The 26312-nt window shown below is 40.2% G+C and overlaps 1 protein-coding gene across 3 annotated transcripts in view; it reads left to right on the forward strand.

Annotated features, from left to right (window-relative positions):
- The window catches only part of ELP2 (elongator acetyltransferase complex subunit 2), a 158857-nt gene that overhangs the window by 68902 nt on the left and 63643 nt on the right, over positions 1–26312 (forward strand). For 2 of the 3 annotated variants that reach the window (XM_068236709.1, XM_068236711.1), the window contains 4 exons: positions 1962–2009; positions 7055–7150; positions 9128–9228; positions 19449–19580. In XM_068236709.1, coding sequence (XP_068092810.1) covers positions 1962–2009; positions 7055–7150; positions 9128–9228; positions 19449–19580 — 377 coding nt within the window. The remainder of the gene's footprint in view (positions 1–1961; positions 2010–7054; positions 7151–9127; positions 9229–19448; positions 19581–26312) is intronic. The other variant, XM_068236710.1, reaches the window with a different exon arrangement.

Genomic DNA, 26312 nt, shown 5'->3' on the forward strand with positions numbered 1-26312 from the left:
CCTCTGTTATTGTCTCACACTTCCCCCTAGTGACAAGTGCCCATAAATACACTTTACAACAGTACAGCTGTAGCAAGAAAATGTAACAAATAAAGAAATAAAAAATGTGCTAAAATAAATTGGCCTGGAGCACCTGCAAGTCTCTAAATAAACTGGCTGCTAAAGGCTTAACAAAAGGACTAATGAAAATATTTAAAGCCTCTAAAAGGTAATTTATCAACCAAAAATCTTAAAAGTAGAATTTCTGTAGCAACACCTCTAATGAATGGGCAGGTCCAGAAACAGAGAAACGTAAAGGGAACCTGAAGTGTGAGGCATGAATACTGCCATATTTTTTCCTTTTAAATAATATTAGTTGCCTGGCTGTTCTTCTGATCTTTCTGACTACTAGTAGTGTTTGAATCGCACACCTGAAACAAGCATGTAGCTAATCTAGTCAAATAGAAGTCAGAAACAGTTGATCTACATGCTTGTTCAGGGTCTATAGCTAAAAGTATTAGAGGCACAGGTTCATCATTGCAGCCAGGAAAATGGCATTGTTTAAAAGGAAATAAATACTGTATCAGCTGCCATATCCCTCTCATTTCAGTTTCCCTTTAAAGGACATTACCGTAAATACTGTACATCATGCAGTACAGTTTGATTGCTGCCCATTGCCGGAATTTAAGACTTAGAACCCTAAAGGATGTATAAAATGTATAGGTGCTTTGAGCCAATACACTCTTACCTTGAGACGCTGTTTTATTAACCCGGGGAAGCGGATACCCCCGAAAAGCATTATCTGGTGTGTTTTTTTTTTTAATAAATTATTTTTTTTTTTATCATGTATTAGTTTTCATCTTGGGGTAAGGTTTTTTTTTTTATTATTGGGCTTTCATATGTTTTTAATAATTTTGTACATCCTTTGGGGCGCTGTTTTAACTTCGCTCACCACTCTAAAATAGGAATAAACAAAATTGCTGCAAAACGTGTATTCAACTCAAATGAATAGTTTATTTAGTCCTAAGATCCTAATGCAATATTATCTAAGCATGCAGAATCATAGTTAGAGTAATTAGAAATATGCATCAACACTACTTTACCAGCTGTTGTAGCATCACCCAGGGAGATTCGGGGGACCTCTGCGATCTCAAAGGGGAAAACACCTGGAATACACAAACAGCACGTCTGCTGGTCTTCTGGAAGGTCCCAAAATCAAAGAGTTTTCCCCTGCCTTAGATAAATCATCATAGCAGCGCAAGAGCATAAGCAACCAATCAGAACATGTTCCTAGCGCATGATCGTAACATGTTCCTGGCGTGTGATCTGAACATGTTCTTATTCTGTGCAAGCGCAGAAAGAGCACATTGCCATTTCAGCTCGTGATCAGAAAATGTTCTTATTTTGCAGAAAGGCAGAAAGAAAATGTTGCCGCACGGACAAGGAATGTAAGAAAATGGAACTAATGTAACTTATTGCACAGCAATTCATTGTTCTTATGCTACACAAAGGCAGAAAGAAAATGTTTTATGAACAATAGCAACTTCTTCAGTTGCTGTGAACTATAATGACCATTTTAGAACCTGGCAGAATAGAATACACATATACCATAATTTAACATATATACGTGAACAATAATCTACATTACCATACATTAAGACAGTCATGTCACAAACATATTACAGGCGGCTCCCTCTCGGTGTTACACCTCAGAGCCCCCATGGGGGGGTCGGTTTTTAGTTTGTGCAATTGTTTTTTTTGTTTTTTTTTACATTTTCCCATCTATTATCCCATTTTTTGGAGTGCAACCTAACTACACTAAAACCAGTCCACCCTCTCTTGGTGGTTGGTTCAACCACTTTCAAGCTGAAATCTATGGCTACCATTCTGCAACCTGGTTTTGTTATCTTTCCTTTCTGCATTACTTTACACCATAAAAGGGCTCCTGGTTCTCACCAGTTTGTTTGTTTTTTATCCCCCAGGAAGAAAGATTGACATTCCAGCAATTGATGGGGGTCTGGAATACCTAAGTATGTAATTCACTAGCAAACTTTGTGATTGTTTAGGCATGGGTGAAATGGAAGTTTTCATGCCTAGCATGTTACTAGCTCACAGGGCAAAGCCCATATAAATCTCTAGAAGTACAAACCGTAATAACATATCTCCAGGAAAAATACTTTTGCCTCGCTGCCTTTCCCACCCTCTTTTTACATGGAAGAGTCCATTGATGGCATTGTAAGAAAGCATTTGTGCAAATACTTGTTTCAGAAGAAGTATTTATGAACTAACCTATGGTTGGGTATACCCATGCTTATCACTACCATTAACCTCTTGCTTTCCACTACCCCCTGCATTGTAAGACTGCCTCTGAATATGTCTATTTGCATGTATGGATGAATGTTCTGAGGGTTTGATTTTTTTAATTTGGTGGGTTTTCTGAATGACCTCATTTGCAGCTTACTTCATGCTGAAACAATCATGTTTTTATAAAAACTAACTTTAACCTTTGTAGTATTTTCAACTTAAGTATTGAAATATTATCAGTTCTATAATTGTGAAACTTGCTATTTTGGTAGACATCAGTAATTTATATTCTTTTGGATGTGGAAATGATTCAGACCAGTCGACACTGTAAATGTGCAAATAAAGAAAAGATGTCTGTGTTACAAGGAAAATAATTCAATTCCGCTATGCCATTGTGCATCACAGCAAATACATATTACATTTTCCTTGCAGACAGCTTTGATTCTTTTGCGGTGCAATCACCTTCTTTGTCAGAGAAAAGATTGTAATCCGGGAAAAGAATAGTTTAGTCTTTTGAAGTAGTCATTGTAATTCAGTAGAGCGCAGAAGTGATACTCTACCCTGCAACTCATAAGGGAAATATTTCACATGTCACTGTATTGATTATGTGCCTGTTGGCTTTGCTGCTCTCCAGTGTGCTCTGCCAGAGCCGCTATTCATTTTATATCATCATAACAAAAACCTTCTTGTCTCCATTGTTTGTTTTTGTTGTAATGGGGAACATGGATTGGAATAAGCAGTGTTATTTGCACTGTATCTTTCACTTCAGGGAGTATTTACTTCTGGAAAAATGTGATCGCATTTAACACATACAAATATTTTATCACCGTTAGCATGTGGAAAGCTGTGTAAATTATACAACAATATGTAGTGCAGGGGCATTGCATAAGCAAGGTTGCTTTTGCTGTAATGAAATCTCAGAATTTATTCCAGATATGGCATTGTGTGGATGTTTAACTTTCTACATTCTACACATTTTTTTTAAATGTTTGTGTCTGAATGAAATGCGCAAGATGTAGAGTTTAGACCAGTGCAAATTATGTTTTATCTCTTGTAGCTCTTCTGGAAGGTTAACATGGCAGTAGATTATGAAAAACCCTATACTCCTTTGTCTAGCCACCAAAATACAAACTTATTTTACTTCATACATAAATAATGACCAGTTTCGGTTTTAAAATTAACCAGTCATTGAATTTTAACATCACAAAACCGATACTGATGTGGGTTTATCGCTCCCAACTGTTTTGCCATTTACGTTTTTAATCCTGTACACTGTGACGGATTTGCTAACCATTATAAAGAACGGACCTAAAGGCTTGCACTGCACCAGAGTACCCCTTAAAGCGGACCCAAACTAAAAATATTTAGTTGCACCACTCTGACACATACAAAGATAAACACTCCTTCAAACCTATGATCATTTCAGTGCATGCTTTTCAGCCTTCTCTTTTCATAGCTAGGGTTATACTGGGGCAGCCATTAGCAATTCCTCCATTGCCGGACACCATCTACTCCACCAGTTTGCCGGAAAAATCCCGGCAATTTGAAAGGAAGGGAGGGGTTTCTCCAATAAATGTAAAATATTTTATATTTGTCTTCATGCAGCTGAAAAAAGGCTGCTATTTATTATTATAATTTAGAAAATAGATTTATTTCTGAAATCTTGTATTTTTAATTTGGGTCCACTTTAATTTTGAGTTTTCTTAGTAAGAAACTGTGTCTTTAGAAGCTTTGTCAGGAAAGTCTTTGCACTTTCCCTATGCAGAGTTGTAAAACCCATTACCTCCTCCTGGCTTGCCAGATATACTGTACACTGTACATTTCAACATCCGATCATCAGAACTGAGATAGAATAGTCAGGGAACCAGAACCGTGTACAGCATTTATGTTATAATTTAAGTATTATATGATTGAAGTCGTAGACCTCAGTTACCTGTACTGAGTTTAGTTCAAAGACTTGATGTGCAGAGTCTCCCTTCAAACAGCATTTCTAGAAACACTGGAACATGGGTGTTTGTGCCTTACACAGAACCAGCCAAGGTTAAAGAGTTTATCTACCCAATGTACAGACAGATAGGCAGTCTTGTTCTGTAAACATCTGTTATGTTACAGAACAAGATGACCGGTGCCTGGAACATGGGACTTTCCAGGCCATGCGCAGTAACAACTGTGCGTGGCATGATACCACGAGGGTCTGAACCAATTGTAGGCTTGGGGGTATGGCTCAGATGATGTCACATTTAACTCTAGTGACCAGTATTAAAGCAGGTGATCGGCTGCAGAGAGTCACTCTTCTTTCTGTGACTGCTGGCTTCAACCCTTTACTTTTATTTATAATATGTCTTGTCATCTTATCTAACTGTATGCTGTATATAGGACTAAGAGCTACGTAGTCTAGATATCACATAGTCTAGATGTAACATAGTATAGATGGAAGAGAAAACCTGGTTTCCATGCAAGGGAGCCAAGAGCTTTAACAGAACAATCTGCTTCGCTAAGATGTAACCACATGTACTGTATATCTGTTCACTGAATAAACTCCTAAACTTTGAGGACGCCTAAGAAGTTCTATCTCCTATGCTGTTGCTGGGATGAGAGTCGAGTGACTTGCAGCTCTAATAAGTTGCTGGTGCCGGAACAAAGGTGTAGTGTTGTTGCCAATAGCAACCAACATATAGATTCTTACAATTTACTGTCAAAGCAACATCCCCCATGTCCTGCCCCTAGTAGGATTAGCTCTAACTTTCCTTTAATTCAACTAGTAATAACAGTTTTCTACCAGAATCTTTTATTTTTAATTATGTTATCCTCCTGAAAACGAGTGTGAACATCGCTGGTTAAAATAATGATATGACTGATATGGGTAGCACTTTCTTTCTTTTTTTTAGGCATCCCATGGTTTTAATTTATTTTTAAACATTTACAAAGTAGATTAAATGATTTATTGTCTCTGCCCAATGGCAATCTAGTAAAGGCCCATACATACGGCATACATTTGTCTATAGTTGTGAGGCAGTGACAGACAACAACATATTTATGGTAGCGACAATTTGAGTTTGCGACTGTTGTACATATACGTGACAACAAAGGGTGAAGACACAATGGAAGCTGTCCGTCACAGACTACGTGTAGTAGTAGTAGTAGTGCTATGGTAACGACTCTGCAGTTTGTAGAAGACTTTCGTACACACGACAGGACACCAACAGACTAAGTGACGGTTTGTGAGACAAAAGTCACAAGAGGTTCACCAATTGAATCGCTCAAACATGGCTGTGTCTGCAGACAGTCTGTTGACACTCTTTGTCACTTGCCGTGTCCACACGAACAAACCATCGTACGTACCGTTGCTCAACACGTGTCTGTACAGACATTTGTACGGCGTGTGTATGGGCCTTTAGTGTCCCAGAGTTGAGATACATGAACTATTGACCTTTTTTATCTATCTTCATCCTCAGAAGTATTATTCTTCCTGGAAATTTAGTATGGCTGTAATTTGCTTATCAGTGAGGTTTACTATATTCCCGACAAGGTACAGACAAGACAGAAGCTGTCACTTCTGTGCCTGAAAAGGAAGGGCCTATTTCCACTAACACGGAATATGGGCCGAATCTGCAGTGTTTCCCTGCATGCAAGCTGCACGGGTAAATGCTGCCCATCTATTTTCTTGCCTGCCACCTAGGTCACACTTCGGTTTGTGTTGCTAGCCTGTAGGCTAACAATGTGTCTGTACAGCCTCAGCCCTGCAATGACACACAGCAGTCTAGCTGTTGATATCCTGGCATCTAGATTGAGATTACTTGAGCTGTGCCTTTTTGTTGTACTGACAATATAACTAGGTCACTGCTTTTCCATGCTGTCTTGTTGGAACCCAGGTGTGAAAACAATGATATTTTTATAGGTGAGATAACACTCCTTTAAAAAATGTAAGACTGCATTAGCAATATATTTTTGCATGTATCCCTGTAATTTGTGTAGATGTTATTACAGGTAAAGTTATCTAAATCTACACCTACATGACTGTGCTCTGAACTGACAGCCTGAAACCGTGAAAGTTTCTTGCTTGTGGCCGTTCAGGATTTATGTTTTGCTGTTTTCTTTTGTTTATGACAAAGCAATATGTCTATAGTAAAGTGGTTTCTGTAATATATGTCTCACAAAGCAGCTGGTTTTGGAGCTGAAGCTGGGTGCCACCATAGCACGAATGCTGTAGTGCGCGGGGGTGTAAAGGGTAATTCGGGGTTGGTATTTAATGGCACCAGTTATTTGAGCGGCAGCAGGGTTAGCCATCGTTTGGCTCAACCTGCGCCCAGCTAACCGGCGGCGGAATGATAGGTCTCAGGTCTGGTACAAATAAGGTGATTTATGGCCACAATTTCAGTATATGATCAGATGGAAGGGTCATAACAACATACACATGAGTATGATGGCTGTCGTGTCTGATCTTATGTGCACCGCGAGCTCCATCAGGTTGCCTCCATTCATCCGTTGTTTGCACAAACACATGGGCCCATATGCAATTCACTTTTCCTCCTGAGTTTTCTCCTTGAATATCATTTTTTATTTTCTCTTTCAAATAACTTTTCAGCACTCTGCAGTTTGAAAAGTATCAAAAAGTAGGCGAATAAGCGATCTCAAAATTATTCTGAGTATTTTCTTGTCTTGTTTGCTGGTGGTTTAAAAAAAAAAAAAATTCAGGTAGTAGCTTTATTATGTGGTAATAGTCAATCTTACAGAAATATTTATATGTTCTTTTTGTGCTTTTACATTTTAGATTCAGATTTTACATATGCAATTACCTTAGAGTCTGTGCTAGCTGGCCATGAAAACTCTGTCTATGCTATACATTGGCAGCCTTCTTTCAGGAAAGGTAAGACGACAGCCATGTTTAATTCTGTGTATATATACATATACATAAAATAATAATACCGGGGTTTCTAAATGCATGCAGCCTGCTTTTGGTATATATTACCGTAATTAGCAAATATGAAACCAATAAACAATATACAAGGTGCGCATTCTATTCCAGGAGCACCGTTCCCTCAAGTAAAAATTCAATTTTCTCCAACAGTGCTTCTATCTGCTCTTTTACCACAGTGTTTCACACAGATATCATCAATTACTGTGATCCACCAACTTGCACCTCAGGTGATCTCCCCCTCAGACACCACAATTGTCTAACCCACCCGCAGGAAGGTCAATCAGTACTTTAAGGTGATTTAGGTACCTCTAATGCCCCCGAGTTCTTAACTCTGTATCTGACTCCCACACTCTGTCACACTCAACTCGGACTCTACCCACACCACATGCTAAGCTCCGCCCAACGCGTTTCATCCCTCAGGACTCATCAGGGGCACCCATAGCTGATCGGTGGGTGTTGACACGGAGTGGCACATAGGGGAAAGCCCGAGATAAAATTCTGTGATACCACAGTTGTGGAGTTTTGTGTTTGCACACCTTTTAAAAGTTTTACTTTTTATGGTATGGAGAAGCTGTCTGTCTTGTATTGAGGTTCAGAAGTATACATATGTGATTAAGAGAAGAAGACTGAGATTACTTGGATTGGATACGGTGGTTGCTGAGGAGCTCGTGGGGTCTGGAGAGGTGCCTGAATCCCCTCAAAGCGTGGATTGCTGGGAGTCAGTCAATTGTGGTGAGTGGTGGTGTCTGAGGGGGAAGATCACCTGAGGTGCAAGGTGGTGGATTGCAGTAATTGATATGTGTGTGTGTGAAAACACCACTGTGAAAGAGCGGATAGGCCTTTTTTTTTTTTACATTGGAAGCACCGTTGATAGTAAATTGCAATACAAATATATATGTACTGTATATTAACACACATTGGCCAGAGCTGTGAATGCAGCAGCATCTGCTGCATTGCTTATAGAGAACGTATGTTAATAGACAGAGCCTGTAATGACTGGCTCTATTTGCATGAGTATGGATGGGGGAGTTGCGGGGTTGTATATATACATTACCTGTCTTGAAGCCTTTGGGCAGAGAGAGCCGCTCCACACACCCTTCGGCAGTGCTACGGTGGCCATGTTTCCAAAGACTGCCGAAGGTTTTCAGATCAGAAACCTTCACCTGTATGGCCGCGGCGTGCCCCCAACTCAGTAGCTAACAGTCTGGACACGGCAGCCTGGATGGATGACGTCAAGGCGAGGGTGAGTATCCCCCCCCCACACACACACACACACACACACAGCGCATCATTACAGGCTCCATCTATTACACTTTATAGGTACCCTTTTAGCTAGCCAGTCCCAGATAGCTGTAAAGTAAATGTAGCTAATTTGAAGACTAGGAAATGCTGCCAAGCTTTCTGAGTACTTTACCATGGTGGATTTATAAAAAAACAACAAAAACAGACATTGCTGAGTGCTACCACTGTGTAGTATTTGTCTCTTTGCTAGATTTTGAGGTGGAGTTCCCCTCAAATGGACACTGCCAACAAATAAAGCTGAAGAGCGCGAAGTCTGTGCTACGCTATACAAAATTAAATCTTTTTGTCTGGTGTTCCATTGCACACAGAAATTCCAGTAATTTGTTTAGGATTTTTGTGCAAGACATTATGCAGGTCTTTTATGTACTGTAGAAAATGCAGTGCCATTTGAATACATAAATAACTGAAATTTAGGTGACACAAGTGTTTCCTCCCTATATTTATATCATCTACAAAACTTTACATAATAAATCACACCAACATTTGGTATCATTTGTGTTTTCTACTCTTCATTATTAATGCAAAGTTTATTTTGTAATGGAATGGTTTAAAAGGATGGTAGCAGTGTGCCTAATATTGTAATGGCTTTTCGTTCTGACTAGTAATATGATGTACTTCCTCTAGATGGCAGCATTGTACAGCCAATGAGCCTTTTATCAGCATCAATGGATAAAACGATGATCCTGTGGGAACCAGATGAAGAGTCTGGTGTATGGCTAGAACAGGTTTGTGTTATGTGCATGCATTACTTTGTTTCATTGCAACTTTGATTATTCCTTGTCCTTTTTCTTAATGCTGCCGATGATTTACTTTGTATTGATAGCCAATGCAACTTGCCAGTAGTTAGCCTGATTTAGCTCTTTTGCAAGACAGAGAATGAAAATGAATGCTGAACTTGCATTGCAGGATTTTGCTGTGGAAACATCACACAGGTTCACTATGATTAAGAATGTACTGGGCATGTTCAAGAGGAACTCTAGTGTAATGTAATGAATAAAACTTTTTACAGTATTTATGTATAAATTATTTGGACAGGGTTTGCCCATTGTAAAATTTTCCTCACCCTGATTTACATTCTGAAGTTTCACAGGTGGCAACATTACTGCTGGTAGGTGCATAACTGCTGAATGTTTATTTACTGAGAATTCCAAAGCTGGTGAAAATATGTGGTCTCCCAGAATGCTTTGGGAGGAGAATTTTGTATACAGCCTTGGCTAAGCATCACTGGGAGGGTGGGGCTTCATACTAATATATATATATTTAGAAGTGTGTGTTGCTGAAACTAGAAAAATTACCATTGTATGTAAAATTGCCATTGTGTGCCACTACAGTGCCTCTTTAATCAGAAACATCCCCTGAAAGCATTCAAAAGCTTCCTTGTTCCCAAAACATCAATTAATGTGGGCAGTATGGTTTTTTTTGGGGGGGAGGGGGTCGGTGGTCACTATATTCTGCAGTGTGCAACTCCTATTACTTGTGTTTACAACTCTGCAATTCGAGGGGGTATTTAACACTGTTGAAATAATGTAACTATAGCAAAGCAGCTTGCTTCGTACGTTTACAGAGACTCCAATAAAAGGCTAGATTCCAATAAAATCCACGTTACACACTCCTTATTGGACTGCCTTTTTATGTTTAAAATGCTATTGAAGATGTTCGTCACGTTTTGGCAGTCATGGGAATTCCTACACAGAAGTCAGAAATGATGCAAAGGCACAGGACAGCCATCCCAAATCCTTGCCTATGTGTATAGCTGCTTGATTTGCACTAGAAAAGACCCAATTCTGGTGCAGGCTTGCTTGATTCATCTTCCCTAGAGAAATGAACATCTTTTAGATTGTCAGCAAGATGTAAATAATTAAAGTGTAGAAATCATAAACTGGAGATCTTTTATGCTGTAAGAGTGTTATTTTTTTGAAGTGTGGGCTTTGTGGAAAAGGGGGGAAATGACAAAATTTGTGCACATGTGGTCTTGTCTAAATGTCATATGGGATGTGTTGTTTTCATAGAGAGCAGTTCTAGGTAACCACATAAAAACAGACCAGCAGCTAATGACACCTACCCACAGCCTGTGTACATTGTAGAGTCAAAACTGATACATTAGCCTGTAAGGGGAAGCATTTAATTGCATTAGTATTAACCCAGTCATTGCCATTAGGGATTACAATGAATAATTTAGCCGTGCATCCGTTTCCTACAGTGAAACAAATACTGAGAGAAATGGCACAATGGTAGAGGCTTAAGAACAACTAATGAAGTATGAAAGGCACTCAGACAGCAAGTGACACCAGGAGGTGTTTGTGTATCATAAACTGTGACACGTGATTGCTCAAAGTGTCAGCCGTGATTGTTTTAATTAAACAGATGCATTGACAGTTTTATCCTCTCAGGTTTTGTGAGCTTGTGCTTGCAGTGTGGGCTAAAGTTACCAATGGTATAGTAACAAATGCTGGTGTTTATCAAATGATCTACACCATTTATTTAAAGCAAAATTCCAGGACTAAATGTGTAATAAGTGTATTTGTTAGATCTCACTACAAAACAATACTTTTAAAGGAACACTATAAAAGAAAGCAATTTTGTGCAAACCTTGTCAATGAATGTAAAAACAATGTAAATAAAGGAGTCCGTATATATTTTTTTTGTGCTTTGATTTTTTTTTTCCATGTACCTGTAAGACAGCGTGCCCTGATTACACTCACCGCATCAAGGCATGGGAATAGTCCATGTTTGTAGGTGATGCCACAGATGTAAAAATACGGTGGCTTGGTCAATTCCCTGGATTTTTTACCCAAATGTAAATTGATTGCATTGAAATGTATTTATATCGCACTACCAGAATGGAACACTTCTGCCCTCCTTTGCCTCAACTGCAAACATCCACTGACGCGGCAGGACACAGTGTGCGCACGAGAGTACAGGCCAGGAGTGAGAGAAGGCAGAGACTTTCTTGCTCCTCTTACATCCTATTGGCCGTGCATAGTAGGCGCAAGAATGGCTGGCTCCTTACTGCGGAAGCTGGGGAATCTAGGAAATAGACCCGGGCTACTTTATTTTTACATCTGTAGCATCACCTACAAACTTGGACTGTTCCTGTTCCCCGTCACCATCAGTTTCCTCAGGGCACAATGTCTTAGGGCTTGTTTCCACTATTGCGGTGCGGAATCGCCTGGATTCCACCGCTGATGAAATTGCATGCGGATGCGATTCCCCATGCGTTTTTTGACGCGAATTCGCATAGGTGAGGGTATATGCGATTTTAACCATGTCACTGCCTGTGTGAATTTACATTGGTACCTATGCGAATTTGCATGCGAATTTGCGGCAAAAAAGCATGGGGAAACTGCATGAGATTTCCCTATTAAATACATTGCATGCGATTCGCATGCATTCCATTCGCAGGCGAATTCTGCGGCTCTTTTGTGCGTTTTTTCACCACTGAAAAAAACGCACCTCAACAACGCTACAGTGGAAACAGGCCCATCCACTTGCATTACATATGCGAATCCGCATGCGTTGGACGCATGCGGATTCGCGATAGTGAAAACGAGCCCTTACAAGTACATAAAAAAAAAATCCCTGCACAAAAAAATTTATACTGACTCCTTTATTTACAATTATTTTTACATTCTTTGACAGTGATCCTTTAACCACTTAAGCCCAACTGGACCAACATTCTCATCCAGTTGGGCTGCGCGCACTCCCACGCACGCTCCAGTAAAATATCTGATCGATATCTGCTTAAAGAATAATGCATATTACCTCTCTGATGTGGCTTTCAGAAACACGTCTATGAGAAGGCAGGCTTTCAGGCCTAAGATGATTTCAGTCAGCAAAGATATCAGGCAATGATAAAATATACAGCCTGAAAACTCTCTTTTATAGAGACTTTCTCTCCCGAAATAATATATGGGGACTTCCAAACTATTTATTTTTAAATTAGTACATATGACTCAATTGATGTTCTTTTTATAACATTTCTAAAAATACATGTACATGACTTCACTTTTATTTTTAGATGGGGATCTCTAGATGCCCCCTGTGGTCACAGGTGATAATGGCCAGCACAAGGCTTCTGGCCTAATAATAAAACAACAGTTTTAATACAATCTGAAATAAAATGTATATTATTGATCAGCTTATTAGATATGTGTGAACACGATGTGATTAACATTTAGCAAATAAAGCAGGCTTTAGTTTCAGCAGGGTATATCTTGACCTTAAATGGTTAAAACTTACTAACTCAACAAATACTGCATAACCTATGAACATTTCTTCTATACTATCTCATTTTTAACCTTGTAGGAATAGACAGCTCACTTCCAAAATAATACTGAAAATTACAAGAATCTAATTCTGATTCTGCTCATACTCACAAATCTTGAAATTCACTGAAATAATTAGCAAACCGATTTAAACATTTGTAAACGATCTGAGCAAGGTGAAGATCATTTCTCTGCATTAATATGAGAATCTGACACTCCCACAGTCGGCCGTTAGCCCAGCAATCAATGAAAGGGATTATAGATCCCTTTCATTGATCGAAGCCCCCCGAAGAAAAGCCGACAGCTTCTCATCAGACGCTGCGGTTTTTCTGTGTTTCAAAAAGTTCCTTGTCTTCATTCTTCATCATGGAAGCGTACGATCACGCTTCCAGGACTTTTTCACTTTGGCCATCTCGTGCCCAATTGGTAAAACTACACACACATCAATTTTATAATAAATAAATACATTTTCTTACATTTATAATTAGCTGTTTACCTCTCACACCAAAAACTACCCACATACAATTTTAAATAAAAAAAATTACAATAAAAAAAAAAAAGACATAAATAGTTACCTAAGGGTCTGAACTTTTTAAATATGCATGTCAAAGGAGTATATTAACCACTTCACAACTGAGGGGTTTTACCCCTGAAACACCAGAGAAATTTTCACCTTTCAGTGCTCCTTCCATTCATTCGTCTATAACTTTATAATTACTTCTCACAATGAAATGAACTATATCTTGTTTTTTTCGCCACCAATAAGGCTTTCATTAGATGGGACATTATGCCAAGAATTATTTTATTCTAAATGTGTTTTAATGGGAAAATACGAAAACATGTGGGAAAAAATTCATTATTTTTCAGTTTTTGGCCATTATAGTTTTTAAAGAATGCATGCTACTGTAAATAAAACCCATGAAATGTATTTGCCCATTTGTCCCGGTTATAAAACCATTTAAATTATGTCCCTATCACAATGTTTGGTGCCAATATTTTATTTGGAAATAAAGGTGCATTTTTTTCAGTTTTGCGTCCATCCCTAATTACAAGCCCATAGTTTATAAAGTAAGTGTTATACCCTCTTGACATAAATATTTAAAAAGTTCAGTCCCTAAGGTAACTATTTATGTATTTTTTTTATTGTAATTTTTTTTTAATTCCCCCCCCCCCCAAAAAAAAAAACAATTGGGGAGTGTGGGAGGTAATGAGTTAATTTATAGTGTAAAACTAATGTAGTTTTATATGAAAAATGCGTTAGGGTGTAGTTTTACTATTTGGCCACAAGATGACCACAGTAACTTTTTGCTCATGCGACCTGTAAGTGTTGGAAGGATGCTTACAGGAAGAGCAATGAGGCTGGGAAACACAATGATCGCGAAGCAGCCGATCATTGTGGGGGCTTAGATCAACGAACGGGAATGGTTTTTCCCGTTCATTGATCTGCGGGCAGCGGCGTGCACGAGTGCGGGAGCGCACGAACGAGCGGGACCGCGGACAGCGGCGGTAGCGGCGGGAGGTGCGGATATCTCCGTCCCTGGTGTTGACAGGGTGGAAAAAGGGGCGGAGATATCCGCACCTGTGGGGATAAAGTGGTTAATATATTTTTTAAATTATGGGCTTGTAAATAGTGATGGACGCAAATTTAAAAAATGCACCTTTATTTCCAAATAAAATATCGGCACCATACATTGTGATAGGGACATAATTTAAATGGTGTAATAAGCGGAACAAATGGGCAAATAAAATACATGGGCTTTAATTAGGGTAGCATGTATTAATTTCAAACTATAATGGCCAAAAACTGAGAAAAAAAATATTTTTTAATATTCCTGTTAAAATGGATTTAGAATAAAATAATTCTTAGCAAAATGTATCACCCAAAGAAAGCTTAATTGGTGGCAGAAAAAACAAGATACAGACCAATTCATTGTGATGAGTAGTGATAAAGTTATTGGAAAATGAATGGGAGGTGAAAGTTGCTCAGATGCAAAAAAAATAAACAACCCTTCGGGCTTAAGTGGTTAAAGCCTGGATTTCATTTTCAAATAGTGGTCATGTGATGTATTCCATGTATTTCTTTGATTTCAGTGTTGTATCTATGTAGGTGGCATTTCAGTTCTCTGCGATTTCCCCAGCTAAATCTGCCTTAATGCAGTGCAGATGCAACATACATCTAATAAGTGGAATATATGTCTAGAAGACCAGGCAAAATGTTCCCACATCAGCACACCTAAAGATAGTTAAACTTTGCACACCCTGTATAGGCAAATAAGGTGACAGGGCCATTGGCCATCCCAGTATGTACCAGCAATTTTTAATCCTGTAATACTATTACATAAAGGGGCTATAACAAGGACATTAAAGCTCATCTATAGTTAAAATTGACAGCAGAGCTAGTCTGCGAGTACAGTAATTTTCTCTATTAGTGGTGTTCAGCCTGCTCCTCTCCTTAAGCATATATGCAAAATGGATGACAGGGAAATTTGGGTGCGGAAAATAGCCGCTAATAGAATATCGGTAAAATACAGATATGTTACGGCCGCTAAACCTAACCTTTTTCTCACACAAGCCCACACCTTCCACGATGCCTAACCCACAAATCTAAACAAAAAGTTGCCAAGTTTTGAATTGTATTTTTTAGCATATCCAGTGCTCCCCCAGGGTTTTTCCATTTCACATAAAATACTTTGAGTTCTGAGTCATTAATTCCTTTCCCCCTCAATGCCTAACCCCACCGCAAACTCTCCAATAACCGCCGCTGTAGGCGGAAAAAATATTGAGCGCCACAGACGTTTGGGAGCCCCATAGGCATCCATGTTATTGTAAATTAAGTTAATGTGGGTGCCCGCGGTGCCCAATAAATTTGTGCCTGCTATTTCTGGCCGCCCAAATTTCTCTTTAATTACTGAGAATAACATGGGTGCCCAGACTTTCCTTTCACCCAACTCTGTGCCTGTCAGTCTGCCAGGAACTAGGACCACGTCATTTCTGCCTAAATCCAGTAACATTCTGGTTGTCCTGGCACTCACAAACCTAAGTAAAGCCAAGGCGCATGCACACCACCTAATATTTAGTCCAAGAGAGCCAAGACTGCCCAGATTGGGCAACTATAATGCCTTGTAATCTTGATCCCATGAGAGTGATGGGCATTGGAAAGAGGAGCTTGCTGCTTCACACCAGTTCACTATGGAAAATCACCGTTTTTTGTTAGTCAAGACAAGGCAGCGCAGAGCTGTACCCACAGAACTATCCTGTTTATTTAATTAAATATGGATGAGCAATAAATGCTTTTGGCAATAATGGTATGGCTATTTCTACTCCAGAATGTTTAATATAGTACTATATGTATTAATCTTATTTACTGGAATAACTTAATAAGTGCTTATCATACCTGTACATGCCATTGAAGTACATTGCCACGATAGACATAATAATGAATATTTGTGTGATTAAGCTGCTTATGTATTGCTAAAGTATACTTGAGATGCTTTTGAGAACTACACTTCACTACAGAAATATTTGAAGATCCAACATACAGTATATATCTTATTTTTTTCTTGGTGATCAGTCAGTTTAGTTTAGTATAATAGCTCTCTTGGTATGTTATTTTATCCTGCAGTGAAGTTGAAGCTTTCACAGCTGAGATGTAGTATGAATCAATTTTACAGTATTACAGTATTTTTGTCTCCTAATTTTCTCATTGATTTTGTTATGCTACTTTTTGTGTTGAGACAAAACTGATAAATGCAGTGGCATAGAAGCATGGGGCCTTGTGACCAGGGTCCATAGCAACATGTTTTTGCAACTGTGAAACAAAACTACTTAGTGTCACAGTTACAGTGTATGCATTCATACAATTAATTTAGCCCTCCCTGTTGCTCTAGGCTCCATTTCTTCCTACACTGATCATCAGCAATTTAACAGTACCAGAACTGTTAGTACCTACTAGGTTGCAGCCCACAGGATTGCCCCACCAGTAACAGATGATATTTTGGGATAATGCAGTGTGGAGAGAGGCAGAGTATCTACTCCACAGGCTGAGATCACAGGTTGTGGGAGTTAACCGGATGTAGCAAGCCAAAGTTTGAGGTAGAAGACGGGCAGGGAATGGTCCTAGTCCAAGGCCTCAGGCTGGTGAATATTATAAAAGAAACTCTATCAGTGCCAATGTGGACTATACAATTGATAGCAGCTGAGGATAGACAATGTCCAAAGTCCCAAGAATTATAGTACAAATCAGCACAGATCTTCAAATACAGTGTAATACCATAAACAGTCTGTAAGACTTCACAACGGTGGTATACAGGCCTCCTATATTCTTGTAGTCACCATCACCCAAAGGAATAAAAGGGGCTTACCAGCTCCAAACAACTCCCATTATAAGGTTTTATATATCGCTTTAAATGATAGAAGGCACAGGCCACAGTCCACCGGGAATCCACACGGCCTCCATTCCTTTAATCCAAGCGGGTATAATATCCAGAAGGTTAACATGATAAGCAATAAACAAACAGCAACTCTAAAGGCTCTTTCATATCTAGAGCCGTTCTCCTGCATGCGTTATATGCGCTGCGGCGTGTCGTCGGGATGCAGTGGTGCGAGGCAATCTTCGGCGGTAGTAATTAATTCACCCGACGGGAAAATGTCGGTTCCTGGGTGCGTCAAACCGCAACGCACCAAAACGCAGCATCGGGTGTGAAGGGTAAAATTAAAGTCTATGGACTTTCATTTTACCTTGGTTAACGCAAAGTTTCCACTTTGCGTTAAACCGCAGAAAACGGGCTCTGGTGTGAAAGAGGCCTAAGTGTAAACAATTTATTTAAAAATCATTCATGTAAACTATAAAAGGATAAAAGAATAAGAACTTACATTAGGTCATTTTTACACGTGTACAACAAGTGATATAAGTAGTAACAGTCTAATCCGTAAGTGCACACATACAAATCAGGTAGAGACTAACTTGTGAATCAATAGATTAGACTGCATAGAAATCTGTCAGCCTGCAGAGAACAGATTCAAGGAATCTGTCTGCTTTTTACAATAAGTATGTGGGGACCTGTGACCTGTTGAATCTGTAAGTTTATCATTTAACCACTTTGTCCTCCTTGACGTATAAAAACATCAAGGAGGACAGGCGCGCTCCCGCGGCCGATCGCGCGCGTGCACGCGCACTCCTGGCCGCGGATTCGGTAGCCACGGAATCAATGTATCGGGCTATGGAGCCCGATCACTGATTCCTCTCCCCCGCTGAAAAAGCGACAGCTTCTCTCGGAAGCTTCGCTTTTTCTGAAGCTATGTCCCTCTAAGTGTACATTGTACGCTTAGAGTGACGTCATGTAAACAAACTCAAGATTGCCATCTTCTGACCAAAAAGTAAAACTACAAATAAAAGTAAAAAAACATTACAATACACAAATATTTCCCCAAATAAAATACTTTTATATCCCACCCTCCCAAAAATGCCCACATAAAATGTTTAATTAAAAAAACACATAAATTATTTGCCTAAGGGTCTAAACTTTTTAAATATCTATGTAAAGATGAAATATTTCTTTTTTTTTTTTTTTTTTTTTTTTTTTTTTTTTTTTTTTTTTTATAAGCTTGTAAATAGTGATGAATGCAAAACGGAAAAAATGCTCTTTTATTTCCAAATAAAATATTGTCGCAATACATTGTGATAGGGACATAATTTAAATGGTGAAATAACCGTGACAAATGGGCAATTACGTGGGTTTTAATTATGGAGGCATGTATTATTTTAAAACTATAATGGCCGAAAACTGACAAATAATGAATTTTTTCATTTTTTTTCTTATTCTTACTGTTAAAATGCATTTACAGTAAGGTAGCTCTTAGCAAAATGTACCCCCCAAAGAAAGCCTAATTGGTGGCGGTAAAAACAAGATATAGATCAGTTCATTGTGATAAGTAGTGATAAAGTTATAGGCTAATGAATGGGAGGTGAACATTGCTCGGATGCATAAAGTGAAAACGACTGAGAGCTTAAGTGGTTAATATACAAAAACAAAGTTTTTTCCACTTTTAGTTTTGTTTAGTAAACCAGAAGTAAAAATGAAGCTGTGATAAGATGTGCAATTGCATCTGAACTAAAATGAACTAAAAAAAAAAAATGTAGATACTTCAATAGTGGGAAGGCCTCTGGATGGTTCAGAGGCTTCCCAGACCCTCCTACATCCCATCGTTCCAGCTCAGGGTCCCTCTATGCCTATTTAACTCAGCAAATTAAATTATTGGCTGTTTCAGATGGATGGCTGGCGGCTATTTTCCCCCTGCATTTAACGCTAGGGATTCATTGTGCCTTGAGATTAATAGAAGCGTTCATCTCACAGCGTTTAATGCCCCCCCCCAGGACTCTAAACGGGAGGTGACGACAAGCAACGTCAAGCACTTTCCTGGGTGGCAGAGTGTTTGAGCATGGGGAAAAGAGCCGTCAGTCTGAACTGGCCCTAAGATAGGAATTTTAATGTTAAACAGACTCAATACTTGAGATTATTGATTAATGTACATAAACTTGTATGATTAATCCGATACCATTCTAAAGTAGTGTAGAACCACATTATTTCTTTGCTAGCATTAACTGTTGCTCAGTCTCTTATTCAGCTGTACAATCTAAGCAGGCATATTGTAATGGTCTTATTGTCTTTTTAAATTCATAGGTCCGTGTTGGAGAAGTTGGAGGCAATACTTTAGGATTTTATGGGTGTCAGTTCAGCCCTGAAAAGTCGATGATTGTTGCTCATTCATTCCATGGAGCTCTTCACATGTGGCATCAGAATCCAGCTAAACATGTAAGCAAATGTGTTTACTCCACTCCATGAAATGTTTGTGTGTGTAAATAACTTGTTTCAAAGTCAACACACAAAGAAAAAGTTGGTAGGCATTAAGGTAAACCTGAAATGAGGAAACTTGGTTCAGGTTTTATACTTAGCATTATTAAAGAGTCTTCCCATTCCTCTATCCAGCTTGTTGTTCCACCGCTGTAGCTTTTCATTCCGATCAGTTGAATAGCTCTTTGTAAATTCTTTGGTAATCTTCGGAACTACTGCAGAACTACAGGTGTGCTCCTCCTCGGAACTACTCAGGGACATGAGTAGAGTGGAGGATTACTTACGAGGAGCTATTCTGTGTACTAACTAAACGAGGGGACGACGCTGGAATGATGAGCTGTACATAGGAACGGGAAGTCTCTTTGCTACTCAGAGCCTTCCTTCTACTCAGGTAAGTATCAAGGGGGTTTGTGTTAAGCTCCAACCACTAGTGCAGGAATTATATGGGAATTGTAATGCTGGCTCACATGCAACATTACAAGACCAATGTCAGACTTCACCTAGCATAATTTTATACATAAGGCTGAGCGATGTGTGATAAAAACTCCCATTCCAAGGATAATGTCTATAAACTGTTTAAAACTGTAATTTGAATGAATATTGTTTACTTTATATCATTTTAAAGTAAAGGTATATGGAGGTTGCTGTCCTGCAGTTGCTGAGCTGACATGCTTATCATTTAGGTTCAGTAAGTCTTGGAGTCGCACACCAGCAGCATGCAGCCAGTGGAGTCAGATTGGTGTCACCCTCATCTGCCTACTTATTCTGGGACCAGTTCATTAAACCCTGATAACTGCAGTGTTTACCACTGTAGTATGTGGTGACATCACTGCACTCCATCTACATTTACAGTATCATAGTATTTATAAAGCCATGATAAATGAAAGTGTAGCCGGGAATTGAAGTGACAAAGGGAACCATTCATAGCATTACTTAGTTACTCACAGCAGCAAATCAATGATAACAGAGAGAGAACATGACAATAAAGGTGAAGTCATTTACCAGGGCAAGAATCAATTGATGCTGCCTCCCATTGTTTTGATATCGCCTTCTCCAGGATGGCGTATATGAAAAATCATTTGGAGACTAAGCACCAAAATGCTTACCCAAAATCCAAAGTCGATTGCTGCTGTGTTATTACTCTTTTATAAATGGCAATAATAGAAATACAACTGTTTTCAGAAGTGTCAGTACAACAGGAAAGCACGTAGCAAAAGGAATAAAAATAGCAACTTCCATATGCCTTTTTTACAGTTCTCTTCAAAGTTAATCTGCATACTCCTGTTTATGGAGTGCGACTCAAACTCTGTTCACACCAGAACCTAAAATGATCCGATTTATGGGGCAAACCATAATGGTCAAACACACATGTCCATGGAGCTGTGGTAAATGTGGGCTCTGTTTAGACATGTCTGTTTTTTCTGTTGTATGTTGCAGTGATGGAATTCATGGGCAGCACGGTGCATAGGGGTTAGCGCTCTCGCCTTGCAATGCTTGGTCCCCGGTTCGAATCCCAGCCCCGTGTCTGAGTGGGTTTCCTCCGAGCACTCCAAAAAATACAGATAAGTTAATTGGCTTCCCCTAAATTGGCCCTAGACTACAATACATACACTACATGATACATACTGTACATAGAGCTATAACTATGGTAGGGATTAGATTGTGAGCCCCTCTGAAAGACAAGTGACAAGACAATATAATCTGTACAGCACTGCAGAAGATGTCAGCGCTATATAAATACTAAATAATAACAATAAGAAAAGTCCTGACCTGCACAGTTTTTACGGTCACCAGATGGAAATTAGTTTGGTCATAATTTCAGTGCTATGTATGACATTTCTGATGCAGAGTAAACACTCTGCACAAGGCGTTTGGCAGTGAATGATCACAGCGCCTCTGCGCTAGCAGGGACTAAGCCTGTGTCCAAAGTCGTGAATTGTGCCTACCCCTTCCTCCGTCCCTATGCTTCTTCTACTGTATAAATGTCACCATCCCTAGTCATTGATATTGGGGAAAAGATTTGTGACTATCAATCTAGTGACAGATGAACAAAAGGAGCAGCTTAGTAAGGCAGGGGGTGCAGACACAGTTATGGAGTAAATGACTCCGGCTTGAGTCTTGCACTATAAACAGTTGGACACAGGTTGTCTTTTTAAGATGTGGCTTTTTCCCTTTCAATTACCTTCAAAGTTCAACAAAACATAAAGTATTTAAATAAAACAGCTCTAGACTCAGTTAACAAAGGGTTAGTTAATAAAATGCTTTTCACAAATTGCACCACCTTGGAATTGCTCTAATTCAAATAGACCACTGCTATAACTCTCCATATTCATAACATAGATATCTCTCATTTGGAGATAAAGTCCTACTGGAAAGGGTTCTATCGTGAGGAATTCTAGTATGATAGGAAGGAGAAAAATGGCTAGGAGTTGAAAAACCTTGCATTCTTTGTGAACTGAGCATTATGTGTTCTAAATGGCACTGGCTTACAGACTGCATGTAGTCTTCCTAATATATGTAAGTGTGACTCATGAAATCGGAATCTTGACAAAATCATGACCAAAGTGCCACTAATTAGTCATTTATAACGGCAAGACAAAGGGACATTACGGCCGCTCCTCTCCACTAGTGATTTATTCTATGCTAAAATGATCTTTTTGTGGAGATGCTATGCTAATCAGCGCAGGGCAGATGGCAATCAGAATTGCAGCACATTAGAACTGATTGCAACAGAAGTCCAACTGGCACTTCTTTATTTTATTTGTAAAACTTATGAGCTGCCTGCTGTTGAGGCGACATGATGCTGATATACAGCACTGTCTCATTTCTTTGCATTATGTATCTGCACCCATCATCATGCTGTTTACTCATGAGAAAGTAAAACGCCTAAAATTGCCCACCCGAAGGGTGCATCTTTGCTTCTGGGTTTTAAATTGCAGATCACTTTAAGCTGATTACTTCATCATTTGTTGAAAAGAAGACCTACCAACTCTAATATGTGTAATGTTTCCATCCTATCTAATTTCTAAGACCAAAGATGCTGCCCATGCGAATAGTGTATTTTAACTCACTTTCTGTAACCACGTCCGCTATGAATTAAACATGCAGCTTGGTTTTAACTCTGCAGATCAACGTTTTAGAATTTAAGGATTTAGAAGGAAGTGGGCAACATTTGAAGAGCAATGTGACCACTTCCATTAGTGCCTAGCCATGTAGACTATGCTTGAGGTCACATTTACTGAAATATTAAGCTTTAATGTGAGTATAGTACTTAAGAGTACTGCTTGCATCATTTCCTAACAAGGTTCCTCATGTGAGCACTGCTTAGCCACCTCTTGCACATTACATTGTTATTTATTTGCACTTTTACCGCTGTCAAGTAATTTAATGGACAGCAAATATGACTGGCAAAAGCATGTACATTATACTATGTGGGAAAAATGTTGAAGGAAGTATGTGTATGTGTAATTAGCTAACTAGATAGACAGACATGTTTACTTTATTAGGAATAAGTGTACATCTGTTTATTATGTAATAATATATGATCACCAAATCATATACCAGCAGTTCAGTATATGAAATCATACAAACGCGTCAGGAGCACCAGTTGATCTGCACATCAAGCACCAGATTTAGGAGAATAATGTATTCTCCATGGTTTTGACTGTGGCGTGATTTTTCATGTTTATAGGCTGGTTTGAGCATTTCTGCAACTACTGATCTCCTGTGTGTACAATAGTCTCCAGAGCATTATAGAAGAAAAACGCTTCCAGTGAACGATAGTTTTGCATTGGGAATCGCAGTGTTGATTAGAAAGATCTGAGGACAATGGCTAAACCAGTGTTCTCCCCAGAATTTTTTTCCAGCATGAAAAAGTAGCCGGGTGGCGTGTGACGGGGGAATTCAGGGCCGATGCAACTCTGCTTACCGCACAGGATGAGGAGGAAAAATGATGACAGCCTGTGCTTACCAAAATTAGCTGGGTGAAGCACCCCTTTAAAAGTGCCTGATGAGAACACGGAATATTGGTCACTGTTATAGTTTCATTTCATACTAGGGGTGATCGTTGCATTTAATATGTTGGTTAATTTCACGTACCATACAACAGTCTTTGTTGCATTTCAAAGGGGGAAGGGGGGGGGGGTAATTATGGCTTTTCATATGGATGTTATTTGTTGCTGGGGTATTGCAGATAGTGTACAGGGGTCAGTATCGTACTAAATTATCTGCAATACCGCTGGACCACAGCAGTAAATAACATCCATATGAAATAACATGCATGTGAACTCTGCAAGAATCACTCCCCACCCACACACTGCCCTTTCAAGCCGGCACCTGCACACACCTTCAACACAGGAACCGTGTTCCATATTTACTTTTTTTGCATCGGTGGGGAACTTTTAACAGACTTTGCACAACTACCACATCCAGATTTGTGCTTTGTACAGTTGTAAATCAAGTAAAGTATAAGCACTTATGGGCAATCAGGCAGGCTGACACAGACAGCATTCAGCACCATCCTCCATCTCCAGCAAGTCAGCTTATCTAAATTGCAGCAGTCATTGTTTGCTTGTTTTCCCAGGTCCCCTATAGCTAGAAAGCTCTGCAGACTGAAATATATCAGATAAAAAGTGCTCCTGCTCATTAGTGGACACCAGGGCCGGCCTTTGGTTTCACAGCGCCCTGAGCGAAAACTAATTTTGGTGCCCCCCCCCCATTCATCCTCTTCACACACGCACGCACGCACGCACGCACACACACAGGTCCCCCCTTTATTATATAAAGGCAGATTCCCCCCTTTAGTGTATGTATAGGCTAGGCTTGCAGATCCTCTTAGTGTATATAGGCAGATCCAAGACTATGACTATGGTAGGATTAGATTGTGAGCTCCTCTGAGGACAGTGACATGACTATGTACTCTGTAAAGTGCTGCAGAAGATGCCAGTGCTGTGTAAATAAATAATAAATGGTAGCACATTGGGCTATGACTATGTTAGAACAGCACGGCCGCGTAGTGGTTAGCACTCTCGCCTCGCAGCGCTGGGACCCTGATTCAAATTCCAGCCAGGCCAACATCTGCATGGAGTTTGTATGCCCAACCCCCCGGCTGTCTGCATGGGTTTCCTCTGGGCACTCAGGATTCCTCCTGCATCCCAAAAACATACAGATAAGTTAATTAGCTTTCCCCTAAACTGGCCCTAGACAGGAATACATACACTACACTGATACATACATAGACATAGTAGGACTATGGTAGGGATTAGATTGTGAGCTCCTCTGAGGGAGTTAGTGACAAGACTATGTACTCTGTACAGTGCTGCCGAAGATGTCAGCACTAAATAAAAACATTTATAATAAAAAAAAAAAAAATGGTAGGATTAGACTGTGGGCTCCTCTGAAGACAGTCCGTGACATGACTATGTACTCTGTAAAGTGCTGCAGAAGATGTCAGTGCTATATAAATACATAATAATAATAATATGGTAGGACATTAGACTATGACTGTGGTAGGATTAGAGTGTGAGCTCCTCAGAGGACAGTCAGTGACATGACTATGTACTCTGTAAAGTGCTGCAGAAGATCATGTCAGCGTTATATAAATTAATAATAATAATAATATGGCAGGACATTAGAGGGATGCACGTAGACTGAGGCAAAGAAGGTGGGTGGGTGGGGGAAGCATGGAAGGTGGGCACAGGGGGAGGCATGGAAGGTGGGCACAGGGGGAGGCATGGAAGGTGGGCACAGGGGGAGGCATGGAAGGTGGGCACAGTGGGACGCATGGAAGGTGGGCACAGGGGGAGGCATGGGGAAGGTGACACAGGGGGGATGCATGGGGAAGGTGGGCACAGGGGGAGGCATGGGGAAGGTGACACAGGGGGGATGCATGGGGAAGGTGGGCACAGGGGGGATGCATGGAAGGTGGGCACAGGGGGAGGCATGGGGAAGGTGACACAGGGGGGATGCATGGGGAAGGTGGGCACAGGGGGAATGCATGGAAGGTGGGCACAGGGGGATGTATGGAAGGTGGGCACTGGGGACGCATGGAAAAGGTGGGCACTGGGGGGGCTGCATGGAAGGTGGGCACTGGGGGGCTGCATGGAAGGTAAGCACAGCACAGCATGCAAGGAAGGTGGGCACAGGGGGCATAAGGAAGGTGAGCACAGCGCAGCATGCAAGGAAGGTGAGCACAGTAGGATTCCAGGAGAGTAATCACACAGAGAGATGCACAGGGAGAGAGGGTGGACACAGGATAGAGACAGAGATGGACACAAGAATAGAGATCAAATGGCAAAAATAAGGAGCCTAGAATATCACCTCCTCCCTCTCTCTGACTGAGTGTCCTCAGTCTGGCTGCGTCTCTGCTCTCACCTCCATGTACAGCTCACAGGCTATGACGCTCCGATCTCCCCCTTCATGTACAGCTGCCAGCTGGGTCTGCCTGAGTCTCTGATCTTCCTCTCTCCTCCTGGTACAGCTCCCAGTGTGCTCGTCTCGCTCCACTGCTCCTCACTCCTTAGTACAAATTTCGCGCCACAGTAGCTGCTGAACGCTGACACGCAGCTGAAGAGACATCAAGGGGGGAGGAAGCAGGAGGAGGGGTAGGCAGGGCACTAGTCCTTCTACTGCAGTGCTAATCAGCAGCTCAGTATTGAAGAACACTGATCAGTACGAACTTGGGCGGAGCTACCA

Source organism: Hyperolius riggenbachi, chromosome 5, assembly GCF_040937935.1.
Source record: "Hyperolius riggenbachi isolate aHypRig1 chromosome 5, aHypRig1.pri, whole genome shotgun sequence".
Classification (NCBI taxonomy): Eukaryota; Metazoa; Chordata; class Amphibia; order Anura; family Hyperoliidae; genus Hyperolius; species Hyperolius riggenbachi.